General features: G+C 41.2%; 2 protein-coding genes across 3 annotated transcripts in view; one reads left to right on the top strand and one right to left on the bottom strand.

The window, feature by feature from the left end:
• Positions 1-18,207, top strand: part of RAB3GAP2 (RAB3 GTPase activating non-catalytic protein subunit 2) — a 76,706-nt gene extending 58,499 nt beyond the window's left edge. The window contains exons 24-35 of one of the 2 annotated variants that reach the window (XM_054980663.1): positions 1,207-1,423; positions 5,178-5,342; positions 5,459-5,565; positions 6,460-6,526; positions 10,088-10,158; positions 11,276-11,311; positions 13,146-13,220; positions 13,575-13,793; positions 14,469-14,558; positions 14,646-14,864; positions 15,349-15,507; positions 17,302-18,207. In XM_054980663.1, coding sequence (XP_054836638.1) covers positions 1,207-1,423; positions 5,178-5,342; positions 5,459-5,565; positions 6,460-6,526; positions 10,088-10,158; positions 11,276-11,311; positions 13,146-13,220; positions 13,575-13,793; positions 14,469-14,558; positions 14,646-14,864; positions 15,349-15,507; positions 17,302-17,445 — 1,569 coding nt within the window. In that variant the 3' untranslated portion in view covers positions 17,446-18,207. The remainder of the gene's footprint in view (positions 1-1,206; positions 1,424-5,177; positions 5,343-5,458; positions 5,566-6,459; positions 6,527-10,087; positions 10,159-11,275; positions 11,312-13,145; positions 13,221-13,574; positions 13,794-14,468; positions 14,559-14,645; positions 14,865-15,348; positions 15,508-17,301) is intronic. The other variant, XM_054980672.1, reaches the window with a different exon arrangement.
• Positions 18,208-19,039: 832 nt separating this feature from the next.
• The window catches only part of IARS2 (isoleucyl-tRNA synthetase 2, mitochondrial), a 50,518-nt gene continuing 46,107 nt past the window's right edge, over positions 19,040-23,450 (bottom strand). The window contains exons 19-23 of the mRNA XM_054980684.1: positions 23,196-23,302; positions 22,603-22,748; positions 20,529-20,719; positions 19,462-19,606; positions 19,040-19,385 (exon numbers count right to left, since the gene is read on the bottom strand). Coding sequence (XP_054836659.1) covers positions 19,243-19,385; positions 19,462-19,606; positions 20,529-20,719; positions 22,603-22,748; positions 23,196-23,302 — 732 coding nt within the window. The 3' untranslated portion in view covers positions 19,040-19,242. The remainder of the gene's footprint in view (positions 19,386-19,461; positions 19,607-20,528; positions 20,720-22,602; positions 22,749-23,195; positions 23,303-23,450) is intronic.

Genomic DNA, 23,450 nt, shown 5'->3' on the forward strand with positions numbered 1-23,450 from the left:
CAGTGTTATTTTCCTACTTCTTACTCTTTTTAAAAGGGTAGCAAAAGTTGGTATATTGTCGAAGGCTTTCACGGCCGGAGAACGATGGTTGTTGTGGGTTTTCCGGGCTGTATTGCCGTGGTCTTGGCATTGTAGTTCCTGACGTTTCGCCAGCAGCTGTGGCTGGCATCTTCAGAGGCGTAGCACCAAAAAACAGAGATCTCTCAGTGTCACAGTGTGGAAAAGATGTTGGCAGGTCATTTGAGATCTCTGTCTTTTGGTGCTACGCCTCTGAAGATGCCAGCCACAGCTGCTGGCGAAACGTCAGGAACTACAATGCCAAGACCACGGCAATACAGCCCGGAAAACCCACAACAACCAAAAGTTGGTATATCTAAACATATTGTTATGCCATGTCTTTGTTAATGGATGATTTGTCTGTTTTAGAGGATTCCTGCCTCATATTTCTGTGGCAAACAAGTCAAACAATGATAACAAAATAGATAAAAATTAATGAACCATTCATAAAACAGTGGTAAATCAGACCAATAAAACTATAAAGAGCATAAAATCAGCAAAGAACAGGACCATTGAAGGAAACAATTTCTGTTTCTGAGAGGTCATACACAAAGGGGATGAAGTGATCTTCCTGGGGTAGAGAATTCCACAGTCCGAGGAAAGTCCCAGAAGATGCCTAGCTCCTTACGCTTACAACTCCCTTGTTATTGGTATGCAGAGCAGAGCTCCAGAGATGACTTCATGGATGTGGACCTTCAAGTTCAGGGCTTTAAATGTTGAAGTCCAGGTTACAGCTTGGAAGCAAATCGGCAGCCACTGCAGTTGGTATAACAGTGGAATAGTGCAGTCACCGTAGCAGGTTCCAGTCAAGACAAAAGTTTGAATTGAACTAATTGCTGTCACATTCTGGCCCAAGGGAAGGCTTACTGATAGCTTTTGTGGTTACTTTAGCTCTGTGTTTGCTTTCAGTGGCCACTGATATTTTTTAGGTTTGCATCTACATCTAAAAATGCCAACTGTGAATGCGACAAATATGTATTATGCGGGTACTGTGTCCAGGGAGCTGTGTTTGGCTGTAGCTATCTGTTTAGTGCACTCTCTGTAAGCTGACTTGTTTCTACATAATGTGTGAAATAGTCATCACCTAACAATTCAACTTCTTCAGCTGAACGTCAGAGTTCACAAATCCATTTCCCCCCCTTCTGCTAGTTTTCCCAGATAACTGTAGCTGCTGACACAGACCCTTGGGAAGCCCTCTCCCTTGATACCGAATACTGGAAGCTTCTGCTGAAACAGTTAGAGGATTGCCTAATACTTCAGACGCTCCTGCATAGTAAAGTGGGCAAGAAAAGAAGCCAGGTGTCCTCTGTGCAGACCGAGCCACTGGGCAGACTCTCTGTAAAGAAACTGCTTGAAGGAGGAAAAGGTGAGCTTATTTATTTACTTTATATTTTAATTTATTTACTTTGTACCCTGCCTTTTCTCCCCAATGGGGACCCAAAGCGGCTCACATCATTCTCCTCTCCTTCATTTTATCCTCACAGCAACCGTATAAGGAAGGTTAGGCTGAGAGTTTATGACTGGCCCACAGTCACCCAGTAAGCTTCCATGGAATAGCGAGGATTCAAACCAGGGTCTCCCAGATCCTAGGCTGATACTCTAACTCACTACACATACTGGCTTCCTTGCCAAAAGAGCTTGAAAAATTGTGTTCTGCTTTTTCCCCTTACCCAAGGCCAAATTTTGTGACTTGGTATGTGGATTAACTCTTTACAGGTGTCCAGTGAACTGCTCCATTTAACTTACTGGCAGTGACATTCTAGGTAAAGCCTTCTGAGTCCACTAAAGTCAGTGAACTTGGTGTAGTTCCGTTTACAATTGTACTGTGTTGTGATTGTCATCTGTTCTTCAGTATAGAGCGTATATTGCTTGCTATTGTTTGTCCAGCATTGAACTGATAAAGGAAAGGAGCAGTGTCTGTGGAAATTAAAATTATGTGAATTTTTGTGGTGGGGTGAAGAGTTTTGTGTGCCTTTGGGAGTCCTCTAAAAGCTGTCAACCAGGTACCTGTTTTCACAAGAATTGTCCTCAGGTGGATAGTGAGAAGCCAGCTAACAATTTTGAACGCATAATCCTTGTAACTTTCTATCTGAGATAGAAGAGAAACTCAGGTATCAATATTTTAATCAGATGGAAAACAAATAACTTCTGTCATAACAACCAAAATATGAAAATAACTCTTAATCTCCTTGTTGTTTAAACTTCATCTCTTTCTAAATCAATTCAAACAGAAACCCACATCTGTAATCTATGCCTTTACACTGAAGAACTTGCCCCATCTTTCCATCATGGGGGTGGATTAAAAAGTGATATCTGAACTGGGTGAGAGAGGCTGAGATTCATTTCATAAGAAGGTATATGAAAAAAAGAAAAAAGATGTGTGAATATGAATAATTCACACTGCAGGGAGTCAGATGGGTGTTTGTAATTTGGTCTTAATTAACTGTAAAGTGGTAAATCTGTCATCTGAAATTTATGTCAATAGTTTATGTGGCATATGGCCTCGCACATATGCAGACAGAGGAAAAGATGAAATAGGAAGCAATACGTTTTGAAGTTGTTCTTTTTGAGGAAGCTACTTAAGATAGTGTAATACAATCTTAATGTAAAAACAAAATATGCAGAGAATGATAAGTGCAGAGAATGGAAGTGCTGTACAAACAGCTGCAGTATTCTTAAGGGTTAATCCCTCACAGACACAGAGAGCTTTGAGTGACAGGCTATTCCAAGGAATCTGATTTGGTTCCATAAGCTGGAAAAAGGACAGTCTGTTTTTCAGTCCTAGCTGAGAGGAATTGAGTGTGAAGAGTTGGAGGAGATGGAGTCCTAACAGAGCAGTTTTAACTAGGAGTGTGCAGGTTGGAGGGGGTGCCCCCGGGGCAACCCCTCCAACCCCCACCCACTTACCTTGCACTGGAGAGAGAGGAGGAGGGGGATCAGCTGAGCAGTGATGGGCCGTGGTGGCGTCGTTGTCGTCGTTCGGTGGCAGCGCTGCTCGGCGGCAGCGGTGGCAGCCTGGAGCCAGCTGGCTCCTCTGCTGCCGCACCGCCTCCTGCTGCACTGCCTCCTCCGCTGCTTCGCGGCTGCGTGGGCTGGAGCCCACGCCAACCGCGGGGCCAGGGTAAGTGGGGGTGGAGGGCTATTTGGATGGTGTTTAAAGGGCCCAAAGCTTTCCGAGACATTCCGAATGCTTCGGATATCCCGAATCTTTACGGATTGGGATCCGGTTTGGGAATTTTTTCCGAATCGGATTTCTGAATTGCACATCCCTAGTTTTAACACTGACAGGAAAACTGGGTAAAAGTTGGCAAGGAAGTCTGGGAAATAGGTGCAGACTCAGATGGGTAATGGAAAGGGGATACATCTAAGGAGAGGAAATTTTCCTTACCCAGTTAAACAGGGAGGTAGCTCTGAAGAGTAAAGAGATCCCTGATCGGGTGTGGTTGAAAACTGCCTGTGGAGACCCTCAGATTCAGTTAACAACTGAAGGAAAGCTCTGGTGTTTGAAGAGAAGAGGACTGTGGTACTAGAAAGTGGGTTCCAGCATTCCTAACTCCAGAAGAGAAAGAATATTAAAAGAAAGTGTTCTAGAGCACTTGGAGAACAACAAAGGAACCAAAGCCTCAGATCATAAGTTTTTAATTATCTCTGAAGAAAAGCATAAGAACTGAAGTCTGTGCATATTCTGATTTTACATCAGAATTACTGATCCTTTTGTTTACAGTTTTGTTGGCCTAACTTGAAAAGTCAAACTATGTATAATTACGACAATGTTAGCCTTCAGGCTCTGTATTAAGTTACTTCTCTCATGACAAGTTTATCTTCTTTGCATTGTAAGTAATTTATTGTTTGTTATTCTTTAATATTTGGGGAAAAACACACACAAAAAGAATTACCTCAAAAATTTTCAACCCCTGATTTCACCTGATGTTTTCCCTCTAAAGTTAATAAACTAGTTTTTTTATTTTTGGAATTTTAAAATGGGCTCTGGTGCCATTTCTGTTGTTTAAGGACGAGGAAACGTCATAGTTGTTTTCTAGAAGAATAAATCATGTGGAATCTTATGAATCAGAACAACTGAATATAGCAGAACTTCCACTTTGAGCAGTTTGCTAAGGGGCAGCCCTTAAATCTGTAGAGGGGGAGGAAAAGGGGTTTATCTCCTCTGGCCCCACTGCCCAGTTCCACCTAACAAATGCACATGCAGTTTCAGAAAGAAAAAACACCCAGTCACGAGAGTGAGAGATGCCTATGCAGATGAGCACCTCTAGAAACATCAGTACTCCATGCTGCATAAAAAATCTTTTCTTGCCAGTTTCCAGGATGATACAGATAATCAAGTTAACTCCGGGAAAGTGTATTCATCCTGAGGCAAGTTGTCTTGCAAAAAAAAAAAAGTCTGGAAAAATTTCCAGTGCTTTCTTTTTCAGTGGAAAACATTCCATTTCTAAAGATTCATTGATGCATAAAACTAATGAATGGATGCCATTGTCAGTACAATGTTAGGCAACCATGGCCATTTCAGAATAGCTATTAGGAATTGTGTGGAAGAGTATGTGTGAGTACATGTATATTGTTAATGGGAATAAGAGGCTTTATGGTGCCTGGATCAAGGGGAGGGGTTGAGTGCAAAACAGTTGTGCTTATTCCCTCCTCCAGGAGTGTGTTTGCTTATGAGTTTGTACATGAACCAGAATAGAGTTATATATTTAGTAGGAGGGACTCAGATACCAGAGGGCATCTTGCCCTGACATCCCGCCCCCCCCCCTCAACACCTAGAGCCATCCTTGGATTTGGGAATCATCCTAGGATTGAAATGCTTGGGGATATAGACATTTGCTGAATATGTTTATTTCCGTCCATTTACTTCGCTGGGGGCTGGGGGTGTTGTCACACCTGTCATTTTGGCTGTGAAAGCTACAGACCTGGAACACGTTCAGTGGTAAAATTTTCCTGGATGGTTTCACATGGGAGCAGTCAAATGTGCCACTTGTCTGTAACTGGAAAGGATTCCATCCTATGAGAACTTTAATGCTTGATCCTGTTGTGTGCATAGGCTGGCTCTAAGCTTCTCTTACAGGAAGAAAACACTGATTTTGAAGTTTTGTTTTTACTTTTAGGAGGCATTGCGGATAGTGTAGCAAAATGGGTATTCAAGCAAGACCTCAGTCCACCATTGCTTAGATTAGGATGGCAAAGAGAAGAAAATGAAGAAGAACCTCCACAGACTGGCAGTATATTAGCTGAGGGTGAGGAAGACCAGACCGGACTAGAAACTGTACTAGGTAAAGATGTGAAGCAGACTTTTGAATGTCAAATGACTTTGGAAGTAAACTGAAGTGGTTTAGTAGTTTTCCTGCAGAAAAAAGCTGTGAATGATCTTGTCTGTCTTGTTTTCTAGAATTGCTACATTTAGCATATCAGCAGTTTCCTTGCAGCCTGGAGCTGGATGTACTTCATGCACATTGCTGTTGGGAGTATGTTGTGCAATGGAACAAATACCCAGAGGTGTAATGTGACATTTTCATTGCTTGTACCTCTCACTTTCTGTGTTGTGTATGTGGTTGTGTAGATCCAGTTGAATAATGTAAAACAATTTTGATTAAAATTAGACTTGGGAAATTCAGAGGGAAAATCTTTGATCAATTTCATTTTTGAATGTTATTTTACAGTGGACTTTTTTTAGCCTATCATTCTTGCGTCTGCTTTCATTCCTGTTGCAAACAGCAGGATAAAATTGCACTGTATTTTTATGTGTACAATTGAGCTATCATTATTTTAATCAGAATAGCTGACAGCATGTATACAGCCACAATCTTCGTTAGGCATATTTTTTTTTAAAAAAAACCAAGACTCTCAACCCCATTACCCTAATATAGGGTCCCCAACGTTTCTGAGCACCTTAGGCGTTTTGAGGGAGGGTTGTGGATGCCACCACAGGAGACAGAATCAGCTACAAGGAGGTGGAGACAACTGTACCCCCTACAAGCAGAAAGGGGAGAATAAGCAGAGGGGGGAATAAACCCTCACAAACCGCCAAAAAAACCCAAGGAGTTGTAAAGGGGAGATAAAACATGTATATGAGAAACCAAAGGGGAAATAACATACACATGGATACGTGCATAGCCCAAGGGGGTGGAAAGGGGAAATTGCGCACACATAAGCCACCCATGGGGAAGAAGTATTCTACCCCTGCCCAGCACTGGTTTGCTTGCTTGCTCCCCTCCCACCTCAGCTGCCAGGAGCACAGCATGTGGAAGCTAAGCAGTTCTCCTCAAAGCCAGGGCTGGAAATAAACTGGAGAAATATTTAACAGTTGTCATAGGAGGCACTGGTGCTTAGCATGTCCCTCTCATTGCATTGACTGGTTTTAATGTTTTCTTCTTCATCCTTTTCCACAAGGAAGCATCCTTTCTTGCCAGGTCTATAGATCATCTCAGATGCATTGATAATGCTCATATCCAGCATGGTAAGTATAAAGCAGCTGTTCATTGACTCAGGAGAATATTGCCTTTCAGTTAATGTCAACCTGTGTATGGGCAATAGCCCCCCCCCATTTTAGAGTTGTGAATGCAGCTTGAATAGTGAGTGGCCTACAACTGTAATATTTGTAAGGGACAGCCTTTATGGAGGAGTCAGCTTGTCTTAGAAATTCCCACAGTGTTGCACCTGTGATTGGGAGCATGCCTGTGATCAGGCTGACCTGCAAGATTGCCACTTGCAAGCTACATGGGGCTGCCATCCAGGTAGGGGTTTTTTTTGTAGCCACCAGCTGCTAACTGAAGCCAGTCTCAGCTTATAAGGTGAATGGGCCTTAAGCCTGAATTTCGGGGGGGGGGGGGGCGGCAGCGGCGGGGGGAGGGACTGAATGTGGGTTTGAATGTGCCATATTTTTAAACAGAACCCAAATTCTTCTTTGATTGATTTGGTTACACCCATGTTTGTTTGCTGAATTAGTACTGTTACACAGTATATTCAAAGCAGTCTAGCACCACTTGCAAATTTTGGAAGGCTCAAGGTGCTGGTGCTCATTCCTACTGAAACAGTCTTGTCTTTTTGCACACATGCTCCAGGGCACCTTTCCATCCCCTTACAGCCACCCAGTAGGACTCTGATGTCTGTTAGGAATACCTTTCTTCTATTTTAGCTTCCCTGCTGTCCCTGCCCAGATGTGTACTTGCACAATTCCACCCCCCTCCCCAGCCCAGTTCAGCTTTCTGTGCATCTCTCATTGCCCACAGCCAAGGAGGAGGGAGGATTTCTGTGCTCTTTAAGAGCTATTTCAAGAGCTGAGACTGGGTGATGACATGTAAACAGAAGACATTTTGCTGATTTTTATTTGTTCACTTCTTTGAAATATTTAAAATCACCTAACAAATCTAGTAAATAAATGTAGTTATTTGGGACTGTTAATATTAGACTTGCAAACATCAGATTATCATGTGATTTTGATGTATTGGATGCCTTAATGGATTTGGTTACAGAGTGTGTGTGGACACTGCAGATGATCATATCCTAGTCTCTGGTTTAACTACCATAACAAAAGTTTCTTGTCCAAGGCTTTTTCAGAAACAGGCACTTGGGCTTGTTTGCTTTTCCCTTCCTTACTAGAAAGTAGTCCTCCCAAACAAACAAAAAACCTGGGAAGATCTTGCAGATCTCCTGGGAAATCAGTGGGAGGTAGAAGTCACAATCCTGAGGCCTAATCCTGATTCACCCTGGTGTAGTCTGTAAGGCAAAACAGCATCTAAACAGGTTCTTGCTGATTGTCAGCTGTTACTGAATGTCCAGCTTCAGGTGTGTGAAGCTACATAGATAAACTGAGCCACTTTTTTTTTTTAGTTTTTAACAAGACCATGCTTCTTTGTTGCTCCCCCTGGACCTATCTGTTGCCTTTGATACAGTAGACTTTGCCACCTTGTTGAGGTGCCTGGAGGGTAGCTGTTGGGAACCAACAATCTGCAGAATGGGAATTAACATGCAGAGTTCCATAGGGTGCAGTCATATCCCCCATGTTGTTCAGCTTCTATGTAAAGCCTTTAGGGGAACTCATTTGTAGCTATGGAAATTTATTCTGGAATTTAATTCCTGGTGGCAGCAATCTACCAAGAGGGGGCAAGAATAAAAAGGCTTAAAGACCAAATCTACCCAAAAGAAAGGGTCGTAACAAAGGAAGTCCCGTAGATATGGACCAAGGCCATGGAGAGCTTTGTAGGTTATAGCCAATACTTGAATTGGACTAAGTAACTGATAAGAAGTCAATGGAGTGACTGTAGAATGGGAATAGGTGAGCTGCAGCATTCTGCACTAACTGGAATATCCAAGTTAACTTAGAGGGGAGACCAATGTACAGCACATTGAGGTAGTCAATTCTCAGTGTTACCATGACATGGATCTAGGTGGTCAGATCAGATCAGGTAGTGGGCCATTTTCCAGGCTAGGCTAAGTTTGTGGAAAGCATTTTTTTTACAGCTACCTTAATTTGCTTTTCTAGCAGTAACGCTCGAGCCAATACAACTCCTAGGTTCTTGACGGAGTCTGCAAGGGTCAGATGAACTCCATCAAAAGTGGGAAGCATGATGTCATCCAAGATCTCTGCCTTCCTAACAAGCATCACTTCCGTTTTGTCTGAGTTCAGTTTCAATTTGATTGCTTTTAGCCATATGACCACAGCTGTCAGGCAGCGACCCAAGATCTCTACTGTGCCCATGGTGGTTTTGATAGTGAGATACAGAGCTAGCGGTCATCTGCATACTGATGGCATCTAATTCTCCTTTTAGTAACGTGCACAAGGGTCAGGCTTTTCATGGTACTATGTGGCCCTGAGGATAGGAATTGGATATAGGAATGATAGATTCTCTGGGATATAAAAAAAACAAAGTAAACTTTTATTTTTATAAGAAGCATATCGGTTTCATATTATTTCTTAAACTTGATGGTTTCAAAAGAGTAGTTCTCAATTCTTAAAGTTACTTTACTTAAACCTAGTCACACAGATCTTCTCTCAGGCTTCACACAGTTTGCCTGCTTTTGATATTAATCTCTCTCTCAATTACAAGTAAGACCTTTTCTCAGGCATGCACACAGTTTGCCTGCTTTTCCCTGACTGAATATTTCTCTCAGAACGGCTTAAAATACTCAGGCTGCACACAGCTTGCCTCTCTTGCCCTGACTGAAGCTTTTCTCTCCAGTCTCAGTCTAAAACTGTATTCACTCCGCCCACACTCTCAGTCATCAACCAATCATATCACTCACTCATCCCACTCTTTCACCCCCACTCTTCCTCTATACCACACCAAGCATATAAAAACACATACACGCATTTACTTAAAATCATTACAGCCTCTCCCTATATTCCACCACGGAATATTCCACCACTTCGTTCATGTGAACAGGGCCTTCTGCAGGTGCCACCCTTCACATGGGCAAAATCAGCAGCTGCCCATACACAGGCCCCCACTTTATGGAATGGCCTACCTGAGGAGGTTAGGAAAGCTCCCACTCTCCTGGCCGTCCGTAAATGATGGAAAACCAAATTGTCCAAGAGGACTTTTTGCTCAGATGGGAGGGCTGTACTATAAGAAAGTGGCCTCAAGAGATCTATCAGTAAAGGAATAAGAGGGATCACAGACTTTACTACTATTACTGTAAACATACTAGGACCATAGACTTCACTACTATTGCTATAAGTATGATCCTACTGGGTAGTTCCTGTGTTGCTTAATATATCAGTTATAAAATTTACCTGTGCTCTGTTTCAACACTGTTAAATCTTCAAACCTTTCTTTTCATTCTTACTTTTTCTTTAAATCTTGCAAATTGCATGTATATACTCATTACATGTATATTGAAATGTCATGATACTGATTGTACTGACTCACACCATGTAATCCGCCTTGACTTTCAGTGAGAAAGACAGACTATAAATGATGTAATTAAGTAAAAAAAAGTTGACTCATTTTTCAAAGAATAAACATTCATTTTTGCATACCGGCCTATTAGAGATTTTAAAGTCATGTTCTTGTTTCAGGAATTGCCCTAATGATGTGGAACACATTCATCGTGAAAAGGCTTTCTGCTGCTACCTACTTAATGGACAAGGTACATGTTAGAATTTCCCATTTGTTTTTGTCAGGTGAGAAAAGGATTGAGGCCTTACATTTTAAATCAACATTTTAAACTAGGAAGTTCACCCTGTAGAAGAAGAGTTGCAAGCGATCCAGGAGGTCCATGCTTAGAACGTGCATTTCTGTGTGTGTGGTATGGGGGCTCAGAATTGGTTGGATCAGTATCCTTTTCTCCTGTTCTCCCCCCTCCTTGTATAAATTACAGTGGTTAGACCAACAGTAGAACAAAGCATGGCACCCCAACACCACTGCACCAAACAAATTGGGACACCCCCTACTGCTGTAGGTGGCTGAAGTAAAAATTAAGAGAGTGGGAGATCTGATCCCTTTGAATTAGTTGATTCAATCTTCATATATTTGCATAAAAGGTAAAGGTAGTCCCCTGTGCAAGCACCGAGTCATTACTGACCCATGGGGAGACGTCGCATCACGATGTTTTCATGGCAGACTTTTGTTATGGGGTGGTTTGCCATTGCCTTCCCCAGTCATCTACACTTTACCCCCAGGAAACTGGGTACTCATTTTACCGACCTCGGAAGGATGGAAGGCTGAGTCAACCTTGAGCCAGCTACCTGAACCCAGCTTCCGCCGGAATTGAACTCAGGTCGTGAGCAGAGCTTGGGTTGCAGCACTGCAGCTTACCACTCTGTGCCACGGGGCTCTTGCATATTTGTATAAGCTGTTGTGAAAAAAGTGTGTAAGAGGGAGTGTTCTTTTATTGTTGTAAGCACTAAACATAGCATGGTGCACCAGCTGGTCCCACCCCAGCATTTTGGTGGGGTAGATTCTTAAACTGTTAGCAGCTTCAGGTTGTGCCCTTTATGGGTGCTCTTACAAGTTACTGGCCTGGTGTAGTAGCTCTAATTGATGAACAGCTGTTGTTTGTATTATGGAGCAGTACTAAGCCTGGAGGGCGGGGGAGCCTTCAAAATTACCTGATATTTCCTTTCATTTATTGGTTTTGTGGGAAATGAGAGTTGTGTGCATAAGAGAGAAGCTGTTCCTCCATGGGAGCACAGGAATGCACTGAATTCAATAGTTTTTATTAAATGGATTATTAGACTTTAACAAGAGGAAAATTTCTGTAATAGGTTGGGAAAGTGCCGAAGGACAGATTATGCAGAAGGGCAAGTAATTTTTTTTACTATTTATTGAAGAAATGTGTGACTGATCTGATGACAGCATGAGATGAAAGAGCCATGAGTAAGATCATAGTTCTGGAAGAGAGACCTCAGGTACTTTACTGTGCCTTTCCTTGAGTTCAGGCCAAGGGGACCATGCCAGTCTAATTCCTCTGCACCTTTGTTGAAATCCCAGCCCCAGCTGCCATGTACCAGGTCCTAATTGGGCTGAATTGCCTTCCCTTGGCCTCAGAGAGAGAGGGGCAGGGGTTGGGTACCACCCTAACCTACCTTGGGTTCCCTGGCCTGCTTTCTTCTGAGCTGGGAGCCACAGCTGGTCTGTTCTCCTTGGCCTCTTCCCTCGGGCCTTTGGATGACTCTAGCCAAGCCTGGAGCACACTGTGGCATTCCACTACCCAGAAGCCTTATGGGGATGTGGCCCAGCCTGGGAGGGACCAATTAATTCCTCCTGAGCAATTTCTGCCTCTTTACTCCCCTTCCCCTCCCCCATGGTGGAGCTTCCCAACAGCTGATTGTCAGACAGCTGGCTGTCAGAGTGCCAGCTGTCATTGAGTGCCTGACTCATAAAGGACCAGCTGCTATTGATCAACTGGATGGCATGTGGATCTTTATAAGGTGCCTCAGTCACCTCCCCCACCCCGGGCCTGGTGGCTGAGAAGGAGGCAGACATGATGCTGTCTCCACTGCTCCACGCCCACCTTTTCGGCTCTTTACAATTCCACCTGCCTGAAAGCTGCATTCTGCACTCAAAATCATCCACAGTTGGCATACATCCCTCTTTAGCCTGGCCAGTGATAAGTGCATTGATTAAACTGGCCCTCCAAGCTGAATTTTAGTTTAACTACTAGTATGAAAAAGGGCATGTTGGCCTGAGGCACAGATTTCCTAATTTCTATTATTTCTGTAGTTTCATTAGTAAGAATTCTAAGGGGTAAGGGATATATTTAACTGATGTTATGGAAAATTTAAGACTTTTCTGTTCATCTTCATGGCTTCTGTGCAGTCCCACACTGGGACTGTGCATGGGCAAGCCAGTCATGGAAAAGATTTCCAGAGTTTTCTAGAAGACTAGGAGCCACCCCTCTTCCCCCTTGGTGCTTTCCTGTCCCCCCTCCCCCCCAAATCACAAGACCAGGAGTAAGTGTGCTACTCCCTCAGTTCTTTTTTGTTGCCACGGAGAGAGGATTTCCATTGCTGTTCTCTGTTTTTCCTCACCCTTGACGCTGAGATGACTTATGTCTCTTGTTTTTTTAAATCACCAATAGTCATTCTAGTGAAGAATAAAACTACATTTAAAGAAGGAAAGCTTCTGTTTTCTCTTTGTCATGGCTCAAGAGGGGCCTGTTCGAGACAGCACTGGCTGTGTCTTTAAAATTTTTAAGTCAAGGAACTGTAGCTTTGAGTGATTACAGTATTGCTGCCAGATGGCTGCAAGTGACCTCACCGGGGACTCTCTCTTGACAACAGCAATCCTGCCGTAGGCCAGAGGGCTTTTTCTTCAGTTTCTATGAGAAATATGGCCAACAATATAGCCACTTCTTGTGAGAGTTGCCCTTTGTTTCCCCCTCAGCTTCCTTAGCACATGCATATTTGGTTTTGCCCTATGAGAGATGGGAAGAAGCCTAATTCTGCTTCACTTTGGGGTAAGGGATATATTTAACTGATGTTACAGAAAAATTAAGAATTTTTCTATTACCAGGTTCTTGCTGTTCAGGAGTATATTTTGGCATCAAGCCTAACAGCTTTTGTTACAAAAATGTTTTTAAAATGTGTTCATGAGAAATAATTTAGCATAGGCTAACAGCTTTTTCTCAAACAGGATGTAGGGATGAGTGATGCTGCAGTAACCTCTTTCCTTGGCTGTTGCTCAGATCTTCTTCAGACACTCATGGAGGTAAAAACAAACAAACCCCATCCTGCACTTGGGCATTTTGTCTACCACAAGAAGAGCGTGTCTGTATAAGAAAAGGTTCATATATCACTCAAAGCAACATTTGACACAAACACTTTATTGAACTATAAGTTTCTCATTTTAAGAATGCAGCTTGATAAGGAATATTGGTGAAATTTCTATTAGACTGTATTCTTGAAAGGTAACATTAAGTGAATTTGTTTTTATTTTATTTGGCCCATGTAGTATTTTTGCTAGTGGGTTTGACTTCTGGTTCTGCATTTGTAACTACTAAAACTGAGGCTTTGCCAATTAAATGAGTTTTTTTTAAAACTCCGCTCTGCTTCATTACATCAGGCTGATGTACGGAGTGATGAAATGCAGCTTCCTGTGCAGGATTCGGAAGATGCCTGGGTGTCTGTAGAAGGACAGATCTCACTGGTGGAATTAGCCCTGGAGCAGAAACATATCCATTACCCTCTTGCAGAGCACCAGTCAGTGCTCTGCACCATTTTGTATGGGATCATGAAGTTTTCACTGAAGAGCGTGAAGCCCCTCTCTCTTTTTGATAGTAAGGTATGTCCGTAGAAGACTTGTTATAAGCAACAACTTAAGTCTTATTTTGCCTTCTGAAAATATCTGAGTGAATAAATTAAACATATTTAGTACATGGGTGGGTGGTTGAAGAATCAAGTTTGAATCCACCCCCCCCCCATCCATATATAGGTTTTTCAAACTTTCCCAATTTGTATAAGTCCCCTGTGCCTCCCTGAAAAGCTGTTTCTGAAGCTCCCATTTCTCTCCAGAGCAGAATCTGTTATGAAGCAAGAAGCTGCAGCTAAAAGATCAGCAACTGTGCTGTATGCGTGGAAGCACCATAGATGGCACACATAGAATTCTCCACAGCTTTCTGGGCTGCTTCCCATGTTAAGGAGTTCGTTTAACTTTCATGTAAATTATATGTGATGGCATGGTACAGTTGACCACATCTTCTATGCACAAGTTGTTATTTAATTGCAGCTGTATGAAGCTTGTGGTAATTTCTGCTTTCCTGAGCTCATACAGCTGCAATTATATAAAAACATGTGCATAGAAGATGTGGTCAGTGGCATTGCACTGGGACATGTACAGTTTGAGCACCAGTCCTGAGATTAGAAATGCCTACAGAGGAAAACCTGAATTCTTAAAGTTTGAACTATTTAACCTTCCATCTTTGTTACTGAAGAGCATATTGTTCCATTCTTTACGTAGGGCAAAAATGCCTTTTTCAAAGACCTGACTTCAATTCAGTTGCTGCCTAGTGGTGATGTGGATCCAGCTCTGTTATCTGCGCGACATCAAGTAAGTTGAATCTCTGTGGAAAACTGTTAACTTTGGTTTTGTAAAATTGAAGTGCTGCTGACGTGGTGATCGCTTTTTCCTTAACAGTTCTTAACCAGATTGTTGACTGCATTGGTACAAGCCCAGTCTTCATCCCAGAAAACTAAAGGCAGCCCGGAAGAAGCAATAGTCTTGTCGGTAAAAGATAGAGATTGGCCAGCACTGATTGTGGATTTGGCTCAGCATCTTCAGGTCAATGAAGACGTGGTTAGGCAGCACTATGTGTGTGAGCTTTATAACTATGGCCTGGATCATCTTGGAGAAGAGGTAAACAGGTCATAGTCAGGTGTGGTAGTGACCTCAGTTTCTCTGGGACAGCAGCAGACTTGCAGCTAGAGGGCAGATCTAGATCCTGCCTAAGTACTCTGCTGTTTATCAGTTTGAATTAGTTTTAAGATGGAGCTGAATTTTTAATAACAGGAGAAAACAGAGCATTTCTCTTTTAGAGTTGAAAACAGACCAGTTCTCTAGGCTTGATAATGCAGTGGAGGGGTCTTGGTAATTTTGCTTGAGGAATCAAGGTCTTCTATGTTGCTCTTGGTGGATGGCAGTCCACCACATTGCCTACTCCTCTATTTCTCTAGTATCAGTAAAAATCGCATCCATTCAACCCAGCCTGAAGTTGATTCACCATCACTGTGGGGAGGGGGGGTTTCTGTTTTATGTGAGCAGCTTGAGAAGCAAGCCAAACAGGCTGTTGTCTCTATTTGAAAAGTCTTCACTGAGAGCTATGCTATCTTCTGATAATCAGGCTATTCTTCAAGTACATGACAAAGAAGTCCTTGCATCTCAGCTACTGGTGCTGACAGGCCAGAGGCTGGCCTATGCGTTACTGCACACCCAGACCAAGGAAGGCATGGAGCTGCTTGCCAGACTGCCTCCAACACTCTGCACTTGGCTTAAAGCTATGGTGAGTTCTTTTGATTGGAAATGGATCAAGTCCTATGTCCAGCATTTGTTATTTATGAATGTTTCCACATGGGCACTGTGCAGTGCATTTCAGGTTTCTAGAAAAAAGCATCTTATCAGGAAATGTTTATAGGACAAGACTCACTTTCGATGTGTAGAAGGCAGGATCTGCTCATCTGACACAGGCACCCAAAAAACCTCTACTTCAGAGATCTGGACTACTTTGTGTAAAGGGACTATTAATCTTTAACCAGAAAATACTACGTAACATTGGTGCAGGTCGGGATACAGAACGTTTTATTAAGAGAGCACATTCTCCAGTACTTGTTGGGAGAAATAAGTAGTAACTTCAAGAAGTTGTTTGTTTTTTCTTTTTGTTATCCTAGCAATTAGACTTCCAACTTGAGTTCAGTTGGTCTCTGTATTGTTTGGATGATGTGAAAGAATATTCCACATAACTGGAAGGAGAATAAAGATTTAGATTCAAATTATCTCTACTTTGTATTCATTAGAAAATACAAACTTGAAATGGCTTGGAGAAGTGAATGTTTTGTTTTTAGTTATATATTTTTTATTTAAAAAAAAACAAAATAATAGTATAAAGGGGGATACAGAAAAGAAAAAAGGAGCTGTAGAGCATATTTGCATATATCAGAAATAATTATATATAATAATCATCAACAGGGTTTTTTTTCAGCGGGAACACGGTGGAACGGAGTTCTGGCACCTCTTGAAAATGGTCACATGGCCAGTGGCCCCACCCCCTGATCTCCAGACAGAGGGGAGTTTAGATTGCCCTCCATGCCGCTCCAGTGGTGTGGAGGGCAATCTAAACTCCTCTCTGTCTGGAGATCAGGGGGCGGTGCCACCGGCCATGTGACCATTTTCGCCAAGGGCAATGTAAACTTTAAAAAACTCCCCCCTTGTTCCAGCTGACCCAACGTGACATGATTGGGCGGTTCTGAGTTCCACCACCTCTTTTCCCAGAAAAAAAGCCCTGATCGTCAATATATAAAATGGGAAATACATCTCTTCAACATCTCCTGCATTAAATTTTTAAGACACTATTTAAATCCAATGGTACTTACGTTAGAGTACATTTATGTTCAACATTTTAAGTTACAAGTTACATAGCTAATCTGTTTTACAGCTACATTATTGGTTTCAACATTACTACATATTCAGTATTACATACTTTCACCAGTTTTACATAACTTCTATAACTTTTAACAAATAGATAATATATCAAAATATAAAAAGGAAGTAAGTTATAAATCTCATATGATTCTAAATTTTTCTCTTGTTTTCATAATACACATTCCATCTCTCCTCAAATTTCGTGATAGATCTGTTTCTCAAATAGGTTGTTAATTTTGCCATTGCTGCATATTTAGCAAGTTTATATTCCCCTTAATTTAAACTTGGGCAGATATCTGATTTTCATTTTGCTGCATAAATGATTCTAGCTGCTGTCACCATATATTCAAATATCTCTTCCAAAACTTTTGGCAGTTTATTAGGCAATATTCCTAATAACATATATTAAAACATAAATTTTAATATCTTCTGCATTTTCCCATACATTTCCTTCCAATATCTTTTTGTCTTTTCATAAGTCCACTCACTACATATGGTAAAAAGTTCCATCTATATCTTGACATTTCCAACATTTCCCTTTGTAGGTTTTTATCTACTTTCTCAATATCCTTTGAGGTGATACACCACTTGAAAAAGCATTTTGTACTAATTTTCTTGAGAGGTGAATGTTTGAAGACTGTTCCTCTTTCTTCTGCAGGACCCCCAAGATCTTCAAAATGTAGAAGTGCCAATTGCTACAACTGCAAAGCTTGTTGATAAAGTGATAGAACACTTACCTGAAAACCATGGCCAGTACAGTGTTGCCTTGAATCTAATTGAGGCAGTGGAAGCTATGTCATGATGGCAATGTTACCACAGTTCCATGGATCGTTTCAAACTGTTCTCTAGCATAAGTTAAACGCATGGCTCTTTTGTATACAGAAGCAGAACTGTCTAGAGGGGTGGGGGTGGGGGAATCCTCAATGACTTTTATGAACTAAGAAGTTTTGGGCTTTTAGGAGATGGTATGTTATGTGAAGTTCTGCCTTTCTGTGGTGGTAATACCAACAATCTATCACTCTTGTATATTTATCTATACCCCTCAATATTTATTTCTAATTCAATCACTTGTGCAGTAGTATAGGTTTCAGAGCAGCTTTCTTGCTGCTTTGATTAACTTGTTAGAGGTTTTTCATTTTATAAAGTTAAGAAATTAGGTATTACTGAATGACAAATTAACGAGCAGCCAAAAAACCCAACAATTGTATTTTATGAATGTTGCTTAGAAATGCTTCTGGTTTAACAAAGGAAACTGCTTGGCAAGAGGCCTTTAGCACACAAAAATCATGTTAAGATTTAGCCGGGTGAGCTTCTGATGCTTTGTGTAGCTACTGCACCATACCACCTCTTGGCTTTTTTGACCATTGATATAAAAACAATCAGGAATCTAAATTAAGCTCATCAAGTTCTATAAAAACACTTGTCTTCTGTAACTCCTTCCCCTATTGTTGTACAGCTTACTGTAAAAATATTGTAAATTGTGTCTAGCACTAGATCGCCTGTGTTGAAATTTCTGCTTCCCTATGCAGTTGTTCAAAATATTAAAATTGTCAGTGTGTTAAAATTTGCAGAATACTCCCATTGATTACTTTATTAACCTGTACTATGGAAGGTTAAAACATTTGCAGTTGAAGTCTAAAAGCTGAAGATTTCACTCTGTTTATAAACTATAGTACTGTAGAAGCTGTAATGATGCTGACAGTGATCTAAAGAACACTAGTATCTAACCAGCTGAACTGAAGAATCATTACCCTACGCGTTAGACGGGGTGGATTTTGGAGGGAACTACACACGTAACATTTGCCCATTGCTTTCCTTGAAGTTAATCAGGCCATACTGAGTGAAGATATACTCTCAGTTCTAGCAGAGATAAGCAATGTGTAATTCAGACTAGGATGAACATGGATGGTGTTCTCATTACAAGGTCAGTAGAAAAACTGCCATGTAAAAACAAAAAACCTCAGAATTGACTCAATCTGTAATGTATTAAAAGATTTTCTATACTAAAGTTATTGGTATTGTTACCTATTTGTGGAAGACAACTCTTTAAGACTTGTTTTCATTAGCATAGAATAAATACAGACATTAGTGAAATTTCTTGGTTATGAGAGATCAGCGATCACTCCTTCCCATGTTTTTTTCTAACCTTTCCCTGCAGTTTGCTAGTGAGAGGCTGAAGCAAAGTCCAGTTAATAGGAAGCATGCAACTTACTGCCTCTTGCTACTTTTGACCACAGAGTGCTCAATATTAGACCTACTGTCAGCCAGAAAAAGTGGTTTGATAAAACCCAGTTGCAGTTCTGGTCTCAAAATGTTTATGTAACAGATTCCTTTTTAGAAGTTTAAATCTCTGAAAATTAGTATTGGTCATGTAAAGTACAGCAAGGACCACTAAGCATATCTAATAAACACTTTATTAAGTGTACACGCGTACATAACTTCCATGTTAAAAGATAAACAATATCCCCGACAGGAATAGCAAATATCTTCTGCATGAACATTTCTACATGCCTTCCATTTTTCCAGAAAAGAAGAATCTAGCAAATGTGTCCATCTACTTTAGACATAGTATTAGTCTAATTGGTACTTTAAATGCACATCACTTCCCACTAAGGATTTCCATGCAGCGTGCACATGGTGTTTCTGGTGAATCAGCAGTGTATTTTCGACAACGGAGACATTTTGACTTGGCAGCTGGTAAAACTATTACTTTATATGAGGATTCTTCCCGGATGTCACCACCTGTTGAAAGAATCCAATTAAGTATCACTTGCACCAAAGGAAGTCCAAAGTACTAGATGCTACCACTTGTACTTACCTTCCAAGTTAATCAGAAATGTTCCTTTTATTATGTTTTCATCAGCAATCACATCTCTAGGTGCTTCTGTCAGCAGGGAGGTCTGTGATGCCATCATTATTTCATTTAGCTGGGATGTACTGGAAGACTCCTCCTGCTGTAGCACCTGGGGAGAAGAATTAGAATTGATAAGTTGTAAAATCTTTTATATTGAGAAAATGGCTTGGCAAACAGGCAGCACTCTAAGCTTATGAGAGAAAGAGCAAGGAACACAACTGCTAAATGAAGACTAGTATTAGCAAGTTCTAAGAGAAACATGCAACCATATTCACACAGCAGTATATTTATGTAGCTGCGAGACTTACACTTGCCTAAAACTCAAATGGTGGTGTGCGTAAACACATCTGACTTTCATGTATTATAGAAGAGAGCCTTTAGCTGTTAACTGACAAACAAGATGGTGGGAGTGCTATAATATACTTGCACATGGGAAACTCTAGTAACTAAAAGGTAGGGCTGGAAAAGAGTAAGTCTGAATCACAAACCAATTTAGGAAACTCAATATGGCCTCATGCTGGGAAGAGACATGCCTACATCAAGACGTTTGGAACTGTTTATAGTATCAATTCTACTGGCACAAGCCAAGAATGGCTGTTTTCAGGGAATCTATATTGATAAAATGCCGTATGGTACAGGGCTGCAGAGAAAGGGGGAACTGGACAAGATCACCACTTACACTGCTGTGCTAGTAGAAAGACTAATAGGATTTAGACCTTTTCTTAATATTTAGGAACATTCAAGACATCAGCAATAGCTGGAGTTCAGATTTCACAGGTTTGCTGGTAATTATTTTCATAATTACCAGCCAGTTTGGTGGTGTGGTTAAGGAACCAGATTTGATTCCCCACTCCTCTACTTGAAGCCAGCTGGGTGACCTTGGGTCAGTCACAGCACTCTGGAACTCTCTCAGCCTCATCCACCTTACAGGGTGATTGTTGTGGGGATAATGATAATATACTTTTTAAACCACTCTGAGTGGGCATTAAGTTGTCCTGAAGAGTGCTATATAAATCAAATATTATACTGACCTCCATTAATTCAAAGAGCAAGCCAGGTTCAATAACCAGGACCACCTGATGTTCCAAAGCGTTTCTGCCTGCGATAGAACCAAGGAAGGCATCTCGCATTGCACAGGCACCTTCCACTGCTTCCTCAAGGCCTGGTTTCTTCCACACAGGGCTTGTGTTCATCCATCCAGAACGAAACACACTATCCGACTCTTGCAAAGGAAAAGAAGTTAATACCTCAGGCTCTTTAATAGATTTTGAACTCAGAACACTGTCTTCCTGGAACGAACTATGGATGTAAAATTTTAACAACAGATGTTACTAGTTGTTTTAAAACAATCACTTATTCTTAACAGACTTGTTAGAACTTCTTAAGCATTGTTCTAATTTCATGGACTCAACATACACAGTTTTGGAAACATCTTAATCAGGTCCAGACAGCAGCTCTTTATACCTAGAAGGTACTTTATGCTTTCTAGACTCATTTCAAAATCAGAATATAAACATTTAATCCAGAAAAACTAGTTTCCTCTAGGAACAGCCTTGATTCTCACTGGCCAGGGAGAAGATACAGCCACGACCCTGGTGACTTCCGATATAAATGGATGGGTAACATGGGGGAAAACAATAAAACACTGAACATAGGGACTTGTATTACATACACATCTTACCCTTCCTCCCCGTGGCCCACTCTCTCTCCTCAGCTACCTTTATTCTCACAGCCTTTGTGGGAGATGGATTAGGCTAAGAGAGTGACTAGTCAAAGACCACACAGTAAACTTTCTGGCCTGGCAGGGATTTGTACTAGCAAAAGAAAGATACTAATTGCTATACCACATAGGCGAACATTGTTATGGTTAGGTAAAACTGCCCTCTGTGCTTACAGTGGTCTGGCCTTGGCAGATAGGAATCCAACAGGTCTAGCTTATTCATACAGCAGCCATCAATGATGGACCTTTGACTAGTAAATTCATCACCTTGTATCATGAATCTCAACTTTTACTGACTTACCTAAAAAAAAAAAAGTTTGGCCAAGTTATCAAACTCCATTTTGCCTATAGGCTAAGCCTCCCACCCCCTTTCTTTGCACTATCAACCTGTCCATTTACTGGTCTAGAAATGGGAAAGTTCCTTTTGACTTTTTCCCAGCAGAAGCTGCCAATTTTGGGATATGCTAATTTATTTATTAAGAGATGTATACCTTGCCCTTCCATAAAGGCCAGTTTACAACTAAACAAATCATGACTCTTAATATTCTCTAAGTAACTTCTTTACAGAAAAAGCATTCTATGGGTGTGAAGTTGCCAATATGATTCTTGCATCTGGAGTACTTCAGGTATTCTACTCACAAGTTATGTGATGGTTGTACCAGGTTTCATACCTTTTTGGCTTTATCCTTTTCTAACTGGCTATTTAGCTAAGGGTAAAGAGCCTTTTAACCTACATTCAAGAAGGCGCCTGCATTCAGGTTCTTTTTAACTACGGAAAGCAAGGTTGGTTCTTCCATGTCAGAGCTCTTAAGAACTCCTCAGATATATCTATCCAACGCCTTTCTGGCTGGTGCTTTGTTCTGACTAAGCACACGCCCAACTCCTTTGAACAATGCTTCAAATAAAGTCTAAAATGTAGGGAAATTCTATGGGACGCTGTCAGGTTAGACAGGTTATAATCTTTTTCTACTTCTAGAAGGGATTTTTTAGTGTTTTCTCCTTCATTCTGATTTCCTGCTATCATTAATGCTTCCAAGTCTGTACACCTGGGATATCTCGCATGCTTCCTAACCACATCATGTTTTGGTCACATGAACCACACTGGTCCCCGTATGACTGTGAGGCTCTCTCTGTAATCAGCACATGCTCAGCAGCCTGAGTCTTCACACCTGGGATGTCCAGTACTTACCACATTATGATTATAAATTGTACCCTTCTGTGGGCCAGCTGACAGTTCCAGCTAACTAGCCTATGTTCACCCAATTTTACCCCCACCTCTTCCCAATTTAACCCACCTCCTTCCTCCAATACAAGTTTTGCATGAGTCATCACTTGATGAGCTTCAGAAGTTCAATTTTATCTTCATGGTTTCACTAGCATCTCACCTTTCCTAAATGGAAGGTACTGGAATACCTCCTCAGACAGATGAGGAAGGATTGGGGCAAAAGAACGAACCAATGTGTCCAAAACCTCTGCTAAGGCTGTCTGACAGGAACGACGTTTAGGATCTTTTTCTTCTTCACAATAAAGTCTGAAATAAAATGGAGACATGTGGAAGTTGCCTGTCTTTAATTTCCACCTGAATGCATTTTAAAGAAGCATCACCACATATTCAGATTTATATATCTAGCCTTCACAAGGATGAATGTTCAAACTTTTAATTTAGTATTAGACTTCCCTGGGAGAAGGGAGGGCCTCCATTCAGCCTCCTCAGGGCAAGTGGGTTTGACTAAAAATTTAGTAGTGAGCTTTACATATTAAACAAAAGAAATAAGCCTATCAGGTAGAAGGTGATGCTGGTGTGATCAGAGAAGTTTCTGTAAACCAATAATAATGATACTCCATTTATACAAGTGTTTTCATACTTAGGAAAAACCAGAATTCCTTGCATGAACAAGAAGGCACACTTCAGCATAATTGAAAGATGAGAAATACAAATGTCCTGGTAATAACAGGGAGTGTTATCTATCATACCCACCTGTCCTTGACTATGCTGAAGTAAAAACTAGAGAGTTCTCTATTGTGGAAGGCCTGCAGTAATCGAATGACTTTGCCGTAGTCATATTCCTTATATGCATTTGTAACCTGGGGAACGAAAGGCAAAGAAACACAGTTGTAAAAAAATGTCAATGGTAATGAATATAAAGATAGAGGAAGGGAGACATCCATGCAAAGTCACACCAGAGATTGGAGACAACTGTGATTTTCTAAAAATGTCCACTAACCAAGGATG

Source organism: Eublepharis macularius, chromosome 1, assembly GCF_028583425.1.
Source record: "Eublepharis macularius isolate TG4126 chromosome 1, MPM_Emac_v1.0, whole genome shotgun sequence".
Taxonomy (NCBI): domain Eukaryota; kingdom Metazoa; phylum Chordata; class Lepidosauria; order Squamata; family Eublepharidae; genus Eublepharis; species Eublepharis macularius.